We start from the raw sequence: 15,389 nt of genomic DNA, 5'->3' as shown, positions 1-15,389 counted from the left end.
TATTATCACTGCTACTAATTACTTCACTAAATGGGTAGAAGCCATCAAAAAAATTTTGTTGCCTTGGGAAAGATAGTTTCTCTATTTATTTTGAATCATATTATCTAAAGATATGAAGTTCCTTTCAAGGTTATCACTGGCAACAGAGGCCAATTTAAAAATAAGTACCTTAAACAATTCTCTAAGAAATTCAAGATAAAACAACATTGGTCCTCCATTTACTTCTCACAAGGAAATGGTCAAGCAAAAGCATCAAGTAAAATCATTCTTAAAATCTTACATAGAACAGTTCATAAGAATGGTAGAGATTGGCACTTACAGATAAAGTTGGCTTTGTGGGCCTACATAACAAGTGTTCATACTCCTACTAGGGAAAATCCTTTTTCCCTTACATATGGTGCTGATGCAAGGTTGCCTTTAGAGGTTGAGATTCCTTCACTCAAAGTTTCCCTCAAAGGTCTAGTTACAGATGAAGACTACCACACCATGAGATGTTAAGAATTAGAACTTCTAGATGAGAAATGCCAAGCATCATGGGAGAGAAACTCCCTGATCCTATCAATGTCTTGCACTTGAAGAAGTTCTATCCATGATGCCCATTCTATCTCAAGCATCTTTATACATATTTATTGATCATGAAAAAATACAAAATAATGATATATTTCTAAAATCCAAAAAAATGACATATTGTCAAAATTCTAAAAATTGGAAAATGTCTTGAAAAAATGATCATCTTAGTAATAAGCGCTTTGATGTATCTCCAAAAAAAATAAAAAATTATATATTCAAAAATTAAAATAAATAAATAAATAAAAATAATAATCCAAGTGGTAAAAACCTGGAAATGAGCGCTACTTGAGGCCTTTGCACCCTTGTTTCTTAGCGCGTGTCCTTGACACTTGGCCTTTCTCCATCATGCGTTGTCCTTGTTGCCTTGGTTTGGAATTGGTCTATCTTTGTCTAGGAGGCATAATTGTGTTAGCTTTGGTCTCTTTGTTGTGTTAGTGTTTAGGACACCTCATAAATGGTGTTTTTCAACACCACCCCAATTGTATTTTTCAATACAACCCTTGAAATTGAGTGTTTTTCAACACTTATCAGTTTGGTCTTACCTAGTTTCATTATGTGATCTAACCTTCTTGCAAGCATTCGATCCTTATCCTTGGAACTCAATACTAGTTAACACACTTCAATTTTTAAACACAAACACTTAATGCTTGACCTATCTCATGATCTTTTCTTTGTTTGCTAATTGTTATTGATTTTGTTTAGTGTCCTTATCTAATAAGTATGTCCAAGATGCATAGCTAGAGGACTTGGGGTGTGGGACATGTTTTTATTTGTTTTCTACTTGTGGGTGTGGTCTTGAAACTCTAGAATGTCTCTTGTTGTCCCCTTGATACACTTAGGATATTTGAGGCATCATCCTTGTCTTCTTTTGCACAACTATTCTTATGATCATCCTGACATCTATGCCTTGATGTGAGCATGGTTTTGCTACATTAAATTGGGTAAGCTAACATAGAAGTCATCTTTACCTTTATGTCTTTGATGTTTATATTAGAATCTTTTCACATTCCAATCTGATATAAATCGCATTCATATTTTCATAGTTGTGCTTGTAATTAGTGATGATTGTGTGATTTTTTGATGTTTGTTAATAATGGACCAATGATGAAAATAAGTTTTTAAACATTCTCTAATGAATGATGAACGCAAAATCCTATGTTAAAGCTTCTCTATTGCAAGTAAACTTAAATGCACATATTTCTAAGTGGATTCCATTTAATTTTCTTCTCTTTTCTCATTGGTGGAATTTTGTCACACACCAATCATTCTTTCTCCACTCTTGATTAAATCTTATTGCCTCTTAATCTTAATCGTCTATTCTTATTTATAAGGGAGAGCCCTCTCTCATTTTTGACATTCACAATTATGCTATTGTTATGCTACAATTTTGGAGAGCAATTTTCAAAGAAGGAGTTTGAGCATTAAAGATTTTTGTGGAGAACTTCTACCTTCTTATCTTCTTCTCTCATGCATCCATGGCTTCCATCATCATGCTCCATCCTTGCATTTTCATATTAGCTTAGATCCATATTTGCTTTCATAGATTAATCTTGTATTGTTATTTCCTTTCAAAGATTATATTTCCTTTTTTACATTGTTTTGCATTGTTATCATTTAGATTAGCCTGTATCTTCATTTGCATTCATATTTTGACCCTTGAATCTCTCATTTTGTTGGTGTACTTGCATGGGCACAAACTAGGTCAAACTGGGGGCCTTCATTACAAACCTTTGCACTCCATAAATAGAGAGCTATGAGTTGCCATTTGAGATCTCATTCTTGAGCAATCTTGGATATAATGACTCATAGATGTGTGCTCACATTTTAGGCATGCACGACCTAGGTTAGTTACTTGTTAGGGTTTTGATCTCCTTTATAATGATGATCTCTCTTTGCAATTAAACATTTCATTTAATTTTGGTAATAGAAATTTCTCTTTTTTCTCATCAAGAATGTCTCATTTATGGATCTGAGAATTCTAGCCTCCATAGCTTTTGCTTCTCTCTTTTTTTAATAGGTGTTTGCATGTAGGTGATTCTTTGGAGTTGTGGGGTTGATCTTTTTTTCCCGTGTGGTTTTCTCCATTTCTCCTTTTTTCAGAGATTTGGTTATGTTTGGGTACCTCATTAGGCCTTATTGTTGGGACCCAAATTTACTTTCAGTAGTAGTTTGTAGGTTTTTAGCTACTCCCTGAGTTTATCTTGGGGGGGGGGGGGGGGGGGGGAGAGGTTGGCGGTGTTAGAGTAATAAAGTTTTTTCTTATTAATTAAATCATATTGATTTAATTATTAACTCACTTATTATCTCTAGTTTATTTAAAATAAAATTTGGGAATATAATAATTAATTATTTTATTAATTATTATGATGCAACCTAGGTTAGTTTTTTAACTAAAAGCAGCCAAAAACTAGGGGGCTAGCCCATCAAACAATCAAACTAGTGAACCACCAACAGATTAACATCAACCAAAACTACCCCTACCACTTAAAACACAAAAATATTGTTTGAAAACTTAACTAAAAGAGTTTCAATAGGCATAACATAAATATTGCCTGTACTAGAACTAAAAAGCTAAAGAAATATAAAAACAAAGGCATAACCACCTTAAACCCAACTAAGTTCAACAACTAGCCAAAAAACAACATGAAAAACTAGAAGGAGAGAGCCCTTAAGGCTTCTTGGCCTCTTTCCTATGTAGGAGGATATTAGCTCAATCTTCTGCAAGGAAGTCAAACAACAATTTGGAGTCCTCCTTTGTTAAATCACCCTCTTGGCCTTTAAGCAGGCGTAGAGTGGTTGCAGCTGCGTGTGTCATCTTGATAGTGAATTTTGTCAAGAGGTGTGTTCTTTCTTCTAGAACATGGATTCTTTCCCACACATCATTGCCAGCCATCTTCTTAATCTCCATAGTGACCTCCTACCCATTGCAAAGATAGTCGTCCGCCTGCACCTTACTAACATTCTGCACAATCGGGGGGTTAGCATTATCCTTGGAAGAAACTCTAATAAGAGAGGATATTGTTATAAGAGAGGGCACTCTATCCACAATTTTTGGGAGTTAGTCCCAAGTTGAGTCCACACACCCCAATCCAATGGTGCCTAAAACATGCATCATCTCCTTCTCCTTAATCCCACCTCCCGAGCCAGACTGTGAGGAATAAAAAATGTTCACTTCCTCCTCCTCCATGTTCCCCTCATGCAACCTAGGTTAGTTATCTATTATGGTTTTGATCTCCTTTATAAGGACAATCTTTCTTTGTATTTTTTTTTTTCACTTTTAATAATATCAATTTCTCTTTTTGCTCATCAAGAATGTCTCATCTGTAGATCTAGGAATTCTAGCCTCCACAGTTTTTCTTCTCTCTTTCTGTGATAGGTGTTTGCATGCAAGTGATTCTTGGGAGTTGTGGGGTTATCTTTCATCAACTTCAACATCAAGTACCTCTAAGACATATTAGGACCCCTTTTGACCATCTATGACACTTATGATCCTTCAGACATTCTAGGACTCTTATCCACCCCTTATGTCATGTTAAGAGCCCTTTAGACCCCCTAGGACTCCTAGGACTCATTCATGTATCTTAGGTTTCACTAACACATACGAGGACTCATTATAACACTCAAGTACCCTTAAGATATACTAGGATCCCTTTTAACTACTTATGTGTACCTATAACCCCTCAAGACATTCTAGGACCATTATCCATCCCTTACGACATGTTAAGAACCCCTAGGACCCATTCATGTATATGGCTAAATAATTAGATGATTTTAAATTAAATATGATTATATTATATTATTAAATGATATCTAATTAATGATTAGATTGATTAGATGATTTCTTTTTGGTTGATAATTTTATTTTATTTGATGATTTGATTATCTATCATTTGATTTGAATCTTAACATATGAAATCAATGTCATATGTAAAGTAAGTCAATTTAAATTATTCCTAAATATGAAATATACCAACATGTCATATATTAAAGTAAATCATCTCCAGGTCAATGTAGATAAATCTTAAAGTAGGATTTCTAATTGATTTATATTTTTTAAAGTTGTATATCAGATGCTTCAAACAATCCTACAAAATGCAAAACAGATGAAATACCACCTCCTCTACAAACAACACAATAAAACAACAAGGATACTTTGCATAAACAAGCACAAAACATCCAAATCACTACAAGACAACCACAAAATCTCATGTTAGTACTGCACAATCATCAGATCCCCAAAATGTTGACCCTCAACAACCACCACATGTAAACCCTCAGCATCTCCCATAAATGTACTAAATTGATCTACTCTTTAAAGGGCAAAAATAAGTTATATTTTAAATTATATTCTTTTATTTAACAATACATTTAATAAACAATTTAGCCAATCTAATGTTTAGCAGTTATACAAATTAATTTAAATTAGACATATTATAAAAACCCTTCGATATTTTCAATTATTAAAAAGATTAGTTTAAAAGACAACTGCAACGTTCAAATAGAAATTCTTAACATAAAGTAGCACACATCCAACACCTAAAATATGAACAAATAAATATAACTGTCACCCATAATGGCAGATTAGCCCTTCCTTACATAGATGTAATAGTTTTGAAAATCATTTATTATTATCTTAGGATAGCAAACCTAGAAATATTTCTAAGATGACCATGCTTTGAATGCTTCTGAGACGTCTTCATCATTTCCATAATACTCTTCAACAACTCTATCGTTTACTGGTTGCACCTCTCTTGCGTTGTCCTGTTATGCAACACTAATGTTTTTTAGTTAGTTCAAAAAAAAATTACAAGCATTCCATTTTAAAGTTTCGTTTTCCAACTTCTGTAAGAAAACTTAAGTTTTATTATTAATATTAAAATAATTGACAGTTAACTTTTAAGATATTGATAAAATCATAATAAAAATATAATATAATATACAAATAAACAAATAATTTACCCCGTGTAATGCATTTACCAAACTTTGGACTTGTGCAGAGCTAACTTCCTTTTCCTGCATGAGTTAAAAAAATTGTAATAAAAGAACTTATGTTTAGATATAGAAAATTAATAACCTATTAATTTGTAGGTAATAATTAAAAGATAAATTACTCCTTCGATTATAGTCCAAATGACTCCTTCTGTGAATGGTTCAGTGGTGAGGGATCCATTGTATCGATAATATGCTGCATCACTTTCAATTCCAATCATGTTGGGATCTACTACATCCAAATTTATCTCTGTTTCATTATCAATATTGCCAATGGCCCCCTCAAGCTGTGAACATCAGATGAAATCAATTATACATTTAATATTTCCAGTTAAACCCATTAAGACTTAAAACAATTTGATTATTTAGAATGTTATTCTACACAAAATCTATTCTATAAACCTTAAAGAAAATGTGATAGCTACAAGTCAAGTGCAGTTTGGTGAAGTGGTTTAAACCAGTTTGTTCACTTGTTGGACTATTAAATGATTATTTCAGTGGAAATTTTAGAAATATGTGGCAAGAAGGCAATTAGTTAGTGCTGATTGTGCAATTAAATTTATAATAAAAATGTATATACAGAGTTTGGTATAGGATACACATACAAGGATTTAAATACTTGTGATAGATTATGATTTATTTTCTTTAAAGTGAACTTAGTCTGATATGGTATGTGAAGTAGATATTTTAGTACATGTAGTTTAGAACAAGGAAATGATCAAAACATTTGGTAAGAAGGCAACTGGGTGACATTGATTGTGCAATAGAGAATAATAGTTTGATTGGTTTCATGCATATGCATTTGTATCTTTCAAAAAAAAAATATAGTACGTACTTGTTTCACAAGTAGGTTGCAATGAAGAACATGGTTTCAAGTACATACATTTTTCTAGAATAATTTATATTGATTAAGAAATGAATAACACAATATTCAGATAGTGACTGTCCAACAAACTAAAACTAAAATATATAAAGTAAGTTTAGAAAAAATACAGTCTCCCAACCTTTGGTAAGAAATATGTTTTAGTTTTCCATTTAGATGTTGTCCAATATTAATGTATAAGAATGTAATATAAGTACAGCTACAAGAATTTTGATCTCTTGAAAAAAAAATAGAACTTATTTAATAAATGGTTTGTAAAAAGGAACTTGTGACTTAATGTGTATTGGTTCCAAGCTTTCCAAAAAAATATCAATTCTTGTTTTACACATGAATTACAAAATACAATTCAAAATACAAAATATTCATGGTTTAAAAAAAACTTATAGTTATCTAAAAAAACAATTTGCAATGAGAAGGAATTATTTAGGAAGTTATAGTGAAAAAGAAATCAGATAATGCTACTAGTTTAACATATTCTTCCATCTCATTTAAACAAAACTAAAAGAATTAATATGGTAGACTCAATTTTAAAACAATTGTACAGTGATGTATTTCTCGAGCTATTAAATAAAATGTTATATAGTCAAAATTAACATACTTTTTTGGACCTTAACTCTTTTCTTAATATGTGATATTTAAGAGTGATCCATACAATTATATACAAAATAATACAAGAATAGAGAGACAATACTACCATTGTGAGAAAGTCATCAGACTCATCATCATCGGAAATTTGATAGAAGATGCCAACGACTGCAATCATACCATCATCTGATAGATGGACCATGTGCAATTCTAAATCATACCTGAACATCACACCCAAATTCATACCATAAGTAGAAAAATCCTCATTATCTATTATTATAGTGACTAGAAAGACACAATGCATCAAGGTATAAGATACTACGCTTCGCCATTTATAGTGTGCTCTGATGGGTGATGCCAATGACACTGCTTTAATCTGTATTCCACACCTCCTATTTCAACCTTGCCTGCATCTCCAGACCATTCTACCTGCAGTCCATTTAATCAATATATTTTTACAACATTCTCTATTTATTTATTTATTAATTAATATAGGCCAACAAGTCAGTTCTAGAGATAGGTATAATTATTAGTAACCTGAATTGCATGGCCTGTGTTCCTCATTGTTGCACTTGCAGCCGAATATTCCATCTTCAATTCCCCAAGATTTGGATTCAATTGAGTATCAAAAGTTTGTATATCGATGGGAGATTGTTGCTCCATTTCTCCTACAAATTGCCCATAGTAAAAACATTAAAAAAAACGAAAGAAAAGAAAATTCATCCACTTCTAAACAAAAAAGATTTGAGGAAAAAAGAAAAGAAAATAAACAATGAATATGACTTTTGATACCTTGGACCAATAGCAATCCAGTGAGGGCCAAAATAAACACAATTCTTTCCATCCTACTAATTAGCCTTGCAAATTCCAATTAATCCGACGATCTTGAATGGTATCTTATGCAATCATATGTTGTGTATTTATAAACCCTAATTGTGTGAAGTCTAGTGCTCTAGTCTTCATTCATACACAGTGTAAACATAAAGCTTAGAGACATTAGTTTTATAGTTTAATTGTAGTTAAAAAAAAAGTAGCCCAGGATTATTTTGGATACCTATATTTATATGACTAATTATATTTTTGATTTGATGTTTTCATTTGTTTTCATAACTCAGATTATGCTTGTATAATAAGGATTGTTTGTTAAAGATGGTATATTTTGCCAACATCAATGTTAATACTTGGTTTTCACCATACTTGTCAATGGTTAAAAATATAGCAAAATGTGGGTTTGAGCCAGAAAACACATTTCACCAAAACTCAGCTACATTCTGTCCGATCTGTCTTTTAAGCTAATAACTTAATATTTAAGGATATATGAGAGAAACTTTGAAGAACATTATTGAGATGGATGAATGGATTGATTTACGCATTAGGCTTAACCATTGTGATTTTTATTTTTATTTTTATTTATAATGTCTGCTTGTGAAATAATCGATGAACTACTTTGATTTGGACGTTGATGATCACCAAGCAATAGCGAACATGTGAAACCATCCATCACCTACTTTGATTAAGAAGTTGGTTTACCATTTTGATTCATTTGCAACTGCAAATCAGAATGGATAGTAAATTGAAATTTAGAGTAATGGTTGATGGCTATGACGAATGGATCACACATAAGAAATTGGCATTTGATTAATTCATCTTTCCATCATCAAATCTTATTTTCTAAAATTTTATTACAGTTTTCAGAGCGTGTTTATAGCCGAGGACCAAGAATACAGGGAACGCTTGAACGTAGACATCTCTTGCCCGTAGAAAAAGAGATATACGATTTTGTTTCAACAAGTTCATTGTTCAATCTATATGATGATATTTTTTTAATTTTTATTTGTTCGTCTATTCTTTTTGGTTAAGGTATGATGATTTTAAAAGTAGAAATATAATAATAAAAATTATAGAATAAAAGAAAAATAGTTAATTTAAATTAAAAAAATTAGTTATCCCATTATAATATGTACTTCAAATTAAAATAGTATTCAAAAATTATAATCAATTTAATGTTGGTTCATTTTTTAATGGAGATTATCTATAGAATTTTTTAGCTACTAAAGACTTGATCTAAAGTGGGTTCTTTAAGAACCTTTCAACTTAATCAATAGACCAAAAATCCATGGACAATATGGATTTAATTTTATGATATATTATTATATAATTTTATATGCCACATAGAAACACCATACAATTTCTATACAGGATTTATTTTATAGACATATAAGATAAAAAAATTACACAGTAAAATTTTTTCTTTACTTATTAAGTTCTCATAGAACACAAGTTTTGAGGGTGATGAGCACACAATTATATCTAGTAAGATACATTGGTAAAATTATTTATAAATATAATTATTGATATATTATAAATAAATTATAATATGAAACAAGTAATATTTTCATAACAATAATATTTCTTAAACATTTTATTAAGCACAGGTAGATTCAAACCCAAGGCCTGGCTCACAATTTACCATTGTGTTGTAGGCTCTTGCCTAATATTTCTTAAACAATTATATAATATACATAACTTTTTTTATTTTAGTATTTTTGAACAATAAAAAATATATTATAAGAAAATACAATATTAAAATCTAAAAATCTAAATCAAGGCCCTTACATTAAAAAAATTACTAAACATTAATGAATCACATTAACTTAATAAAAAATCAATCTTAAAAAGTATTAGTTTTAAAATCTATTGGGCCAATATAAGAGGTAAACAAGTTCACCAAATCAAATTTAAAAAATGATTAATTCCAACACATAGAATACAAAAAATTTAATGACTAGTTCTAGGAGGGACTTAAATATCACCATACTAAGACTTGATTCTTAGGCTAAAAGTGTCATTCTTGTTCAAATCTTTGTTCATTCTATAATCCACTACATTTATTTATACATTCTCATTATTTGATTATACATTTATCTATTTCACTGCATTCTCATTCATCTAACATTATGACATCCCCCATGCATCAACATTGTTTCCCACACAGATTTTGCTTCTTCCTTCTCTTTGATTAATTCCACACTCACATATATGACCTCACTAAATTAAAAATTAAAATCAAAATTTTGTTAAATATTGTATATTATATATTTAGACTATATAATTAATCTAAATAATTAAATAGCCTTTTAAAAAAATATTATCATTTCTAAATTATTATATTAATAATATGATAATAGAACATAATTATAATAATATTACACATTAAATAATATAAAATTTAAGTCATATATATTAGAATCCCATATATTTAAATAGAAAGTATTTAATAAAAAAGTAACCATAAAATCAAAGATAAACTATGATGTAAAGAAACCCTCATCCGCCACTCATAATATATGTTAAATGGGTTAAAATATAAACAAATAAATATCTATCCTCTATCATGATAGATTACTACTACTTTCCCTTCATTACAAATATGTATTGGTCTTATAAACTATTTATTATTATCTTAATATAGAAAACTTAGAAAGTAGCACGCAATATTTCTAAGTCGACGACCATAGGATATGGTTTGCTCCGCTTTGTATTTACTAAAATGCCCACGACATACTCTCTTGCATTGTACTGTTGTGCAAAAATATTGTTTTTGGTTAGCTATTTTATTTTTAATAATGTTGATGTGTGTTTTATGACTCACCAAACAGTAGAACAAAATATCAAAATATCTTATCCTCTCTTGAACAAAGTCTCGTGTATGCTAAGATTGAAAGAAGATCATACGATGACTCTAAGGTTGCTTCAACATCAGGACTTAACTATGGATAAGCTTAGTGGTTGATTTGATTTTTTGATGCTAACAAGGGGTCTTACGTATTTTTACTTATATTTATTTCAAGCCATACTAGATGTGAGAGCTATCTAAAGGTTTGGCAATGAAGTACTTTTTTGGATTTTCACAAAAGATGTGGAAGTAAAATACAATAGGGCTTAGGGGTTCTATTCTATTCCTAAGTGTGTTGATGACAATAGATGGTACTATGATGAAAAAATTCCTTAATTTACCAAGCTCTGCTTTGCGAAGTTATACTGCATTTACGTGTGAGTTAGTTCAATCTTCAAGGGTTATGCCAAAGACTTTCATACCACCACATACACCATCATAAAGAAAAATCTATATGAATGATAGAAGTTATTTAACATATGTATGAAAGAGGTTCAGGCTAACTTTTAACAATGATTTAGAATCACTAAAACATCAAAAGTATGAACCAATGGAATCCATCAATACACCATCACATTCTCCATTGTAATCACAACACTTCAACTAAACTAGACTTAATCTAAGTGAGGGAATTTAAGAGAAAAAACAAGCACCAAGACACATCAAGTATTCACCATGCTTCAACAAAAAGTCTATCATCTCAGTAGCTCATAGCAACAATCTCAAAAAATTCTCCCCCTTTTCAAATGAGAAATGAGGCCTTTATATAGGTCCTCAATTGCAATAGATGACCCAAATTATCCCAACCACTGATGACCTAGATCGTGCCACATCAACCCTAATTAAGGTTAGGGCAAAGACAAGAAATCTACATTAATGCAATAAGGAATCCACTACTATAGTGAGTAATAAATGCCCACTATCCATGCTTGTACAACAAGAGGGTGGGGTACAATAAACTTTCACAATGCATGTCCATTTCTTGATAAATGCCTAATCTTCCTTGAATAGATTATTATTGATTTCATTCCTTGAATGCATAAAAGTTTGACTTGGACACCTTAACTCATTAGTAAAAATAACTAGGGGCCACGAAATTATGATGGAGATCATGTAAGTTCAAGTCCTTTCCCACTATGTAATTTTGTAACTAAGATTGAACTTTGGCTAACTTTTCTGAAAATCTCTCCTTAAAAATTTCCATCTTCCATGTACCATCTTTGAAATTTAACTCACTAAAATGGATTAGAATCCCTTTCTGGTGATTATGTCACTAGAGAATTTCCTCATATTGAAATTCCTTCACCATGTTCTTGAATTTTAGGATTTGAAATTTGATCCTTGAAATTTGAATACCTAGGAATCAATCAATCAATACTCAGATGTCTTTAATGCTGGGACTATAATTTGGGACCTGAGCCTCTTTCTTGAATTTCTAAAGCTAGAGCTTTCTCCTCCTTTCTCTTGTAATGCTTTGAATTTACTATATTATGCCTTTTCTTATGCTTTCAAAGAATTTACCTCTTTTTCTTTTATCATCATCAATCATTTCTTCAATCGTGGGTGCACCCTTTAAGGGGGTGAAATTTGAAATATGGAGGAGAAATTTTCCAACACTTAGTCATATTTTCTTCCACAAAGGAGAAGATTTCAAACACTTAGCCATTTTTTCTTCCATGAAGAGAAATTTCCAACACTTAGTCAATTTTTCTTCCATGAAGGATTAATTTCCAACACTTCACCATTTTTTCTTCCATGAAGGAGAAATTTTCAAACACGTAGCCATTTTTTCTTCCATGGAGGATAAGTTTCCAATACTTAGTCATTTTTCTTTCCACGAAGGAGAAATTTCCAATACTTAGTTGTTTTCTCTTCCATGAAGGAGAAATTTTGAAATACTTAGCCATTTTTCCTTGCACGAAGGAGGAATTTCCAACACTTAGCTATATTTTCTTCCATGAAGGACAAATTTCAAACACTTATCATTTTTTTCAAGATTTGTAGTTTTTTAGTTGGTGAAAATTTTTAGTGGTCATGCATTTTATCCATGAAGGAAGAATTCCTTAACAACCATTTTATCCAAGGCAAGATTCATTGAGTGGCCATGGATTTTTTCCATGATGGAAGAATTTTGCACAACCATTTTTCTCCAAGGTAGAATTCTTTGAGTGATCATGGATTTTATCCATGATGGAAGAATTCTGCAACAACAATTTTTCTCCAAGGCAAAATTTTTTGAGTGTTCATGGATTTTGTCTATGATAGAAGAATTCTGCATCAACTATTTTTCCCAAGGTGAGATTTTTTGAGTGATAATGGATTTTATCCATGATAGAATAATTGTACACCAACCATTTTTTTCCAAGGTGAGACTTTTTGAGTGATCATGGATTTCATCCATGATAGAAGAATTTCACAACAACCATTTTTCTCGATGTTTTCATGCTTTTCCACTTTTGGATATTTCAATGGTGATTCCAGACTTAATGAATTTTTGATTTTCTACCTTGCTTTCTCATTCTTTTGGATATAGAAAAATATACCCTTTTGTCTCTTTATCAACCATAGCTCACTTGTTTCCAAAATAGACTTGCCAAATGTAGACTTTCTAAAAATAGTAAGTTGTCCCAAAGTCAAAATAAGATCAATTTGAGTGGTCATGAAATATACTAAAAATAAAATAGGATTTCTACAAATAGGAAGTTGTTGCAAAGTCAAAATAAGGTCAATCTGGGAGGTAGTGAAATTTACTAAAAATAGTAAGTATGTCAACACATTTAATTCTTAGACAAGCGAATTGTTTCTATTCTAAGAGCCACGTGGACAACATTTTTTAGACATGACCAATTTTACTAATTCTCATTCGAAAGAGGGGAACCTTAGAGGCATGAGCCCAAAACTACCAAGACTTAAAGCCAAAAGGACAAGACCAAGAGAAATAGAGGAGGTCCCTATTTGTGATGGGGCTATGGTGTGAAAACCTCACAAAACATAATTTTTAATTACTCAAACATAGTATTTTTGTTCAATTTTTTAAATGTCTATAGTAATTCTTAATTTATAAATGAAAATTTTGAAATGATAACAAACCTCTTTCATTGGTTAAATATTATGGTAATACAATGTGTGGAAGTCTCCTCAGTAACATATGTACAATATCCAAATATTCATTTCATGCTAATGAATTTTATGTAATAAAAATATGTTATACTACTTAAACTTACTCCAGCAATGCATCAAACAATTTATCCGCCTTTGTGTACTTAAACTTTCCTTGCTTGCAAGATTATACCATCTACAGTGCTAATAGTTTTGTTTTAGTCATGAAAAATAAATAACATGTTTATATAAAGTCTAGCACTTGCATCTTTGAGGGATGCAAGAGTTACGTTGATAGTCAAATATATACCAAATGATTATATGGAGCTTATTATTGGATCGCTCTCTATTTCTATATCGACATGTCTTTTTTGACCCACAATTTTCTATCTACCATCCTAACCATGTTTTTATATATTTATTAAATTATTTATTTATATTCAATGTTCTCCATTTATCTTTGATCTATCTATCTATCTATCTATTTATCTCTTGTTTCTCTCTTTTTCACTCACTCCCCTCTTTTTCTCCCCCCTTCATAAATATCCTTCACTTTTCTCTATATCACTCTACCCATTAGAGCAATTGAAATAGCTTGGGAAATATGCTATTGGTTACTTCATCAATTTTGTTTTCCCTTCTGGCCTTGTTCGTACACCCCAAATAAAGCCTATAAGTTCTTACAAAATAAAATAGCTATTAACAAAATAATGTAACCAATTAACAAAATATAGAGTTTATTTGAAAATACATGATGTCTTCTATGGTAAATATTTTTACCTATCCAAATAGCCAAAAGTTAATTGTGTTCATGAGTTGATTGCAGATGTCTTATGGTTCTAAGTAGGTATATTTAATGGGGCACTTCATATATGTCCTTTAGACCTCTGTAAAAAATAGTCAAAATCCAAACAAGAAAACATGATGCAAAAGCCTTCACTCCAGCCTTCATATTTAAGTGATAGGTATTGTCTAGATGCTCCCTACATATGCAAAACAAATAGGCAAAGAGGTTAAATAAAGGTAGTGAGATGGCCAAATTTCAAAAAATCATTATAAAAAATTGAATATTCTACAACTAGAAATGCTACTTATAGGTACAAACAGCCAACATGATTAGTATCATGCCATGTATAAATCCCAATGTCAATTGAACATGGAAACTGCTTGGTTTTTTATATATTGTACTAATGTTTTAGTCCATATGGCTTTCTTTGCCATCTTACAAATTCTGACTTGAAATATATTTGGTTTTCGATAAATTAAATTGATTATAAGATTTTTTTCATATTTTCTTGTATTTTGTATAATTCAATTCAACTTAAAATTTTAAAGGATTTAGATATAAATAATAACAATAGAATATATTCTATTTTAAGTCAAAAATCAGAAAGCAAGTGTTGTGCACTCTAGCTTATGTCAAAAATATTTCCCAAGAAAAATAATTGTTTACATGTCCACACATTCACTCTTGTTAACTTTACCCTTAGACACAATTTGTTTCAAACAAATCAGTTGTTTTTGTTTTATTGTCTTAAGTTAAAGTGTACCCCATTAGCTCAATGTCTTTGTTTAGGAGACTAATTG

The 15,389-nt window shown here is 30.8% G+C and overlaps 1 protein-coding gene across 1 annotated transcript; it reads right to left on the bottom strand.

The window, feature by feature from the left end:
* Positions 1–5,112: 5,112 nt before the first annotated feature.
* On the bottom strand, positions 5,113–8,048 carry LOC149541117 (alpha carbonic anhydrase 7-like). Its single transcript, XM_089799824.1, has 7 exons — positions 7,820–8,048; positions 7,565–7,695; positions 7,350–7,456; positions 7,137–7,248; positions 5,682–5,846; positions 5,530–5,583; positions 5,113–5,331 (listed from the first exon to the last, which is right to left on the bottom strand). Exons 1-7 carry the CDS (start codon positions 7,869–7,871, stop codon positions 5,230–5,232), a joined length of 723 nt encoding a protein of 240 aa, XP_089655950.1. The 5' UTR covers positions 7,872–8,048; the 3' UTR covers positions 5,113–5,229.
* Positions 8,049–15,389: the final 7,341 nt, after the last annotated feature.

This window comes from Cupressus sempervirens, chromosome 9, assembly GCF_028749045.1.
Source record: "Cupressus sempervirens isolate cs-2001-9-10 chromosome 9, ASM2874904v1, whole genome shotgun sequence".
Lineage (NCBI taxonomy): Eukaryota > Viridiplantae > Streptophyta > Pinopsida > Cupressales > Cupressaceae > Cupressus > Cupressus sempervirens.
Note: the sequence above shows the minus strand (reverse complement) of the source record. Positions and strands in the feature narration are given on the sequence as shown.

Excerpts from the sequence above, each read along its gene's own strand:
- LOC149541117 (XM_089799824.1), bottom strand. The coding sequence starts at position 7,871 with ATGGAAAGAATTGTGTTTATTTTGGCCCTCACTGGATTGCTATTGGTC. Across the intron at positions 7,457-7,564 it reads ACACAGGCCATGCAATTCAG|GTAGAATGGTCTGGAGATGC; the intron begins GTTACTAATAAT and ends AATGGACTGCAG. Across the intron at positions 5,584-5,681 it reads TTTGGACTATAATCGAAGGA|GAAAAGGAAGTTAGCTCTGC; the intron begins GTAATTTATCTT and ends TAACTCATGCAG.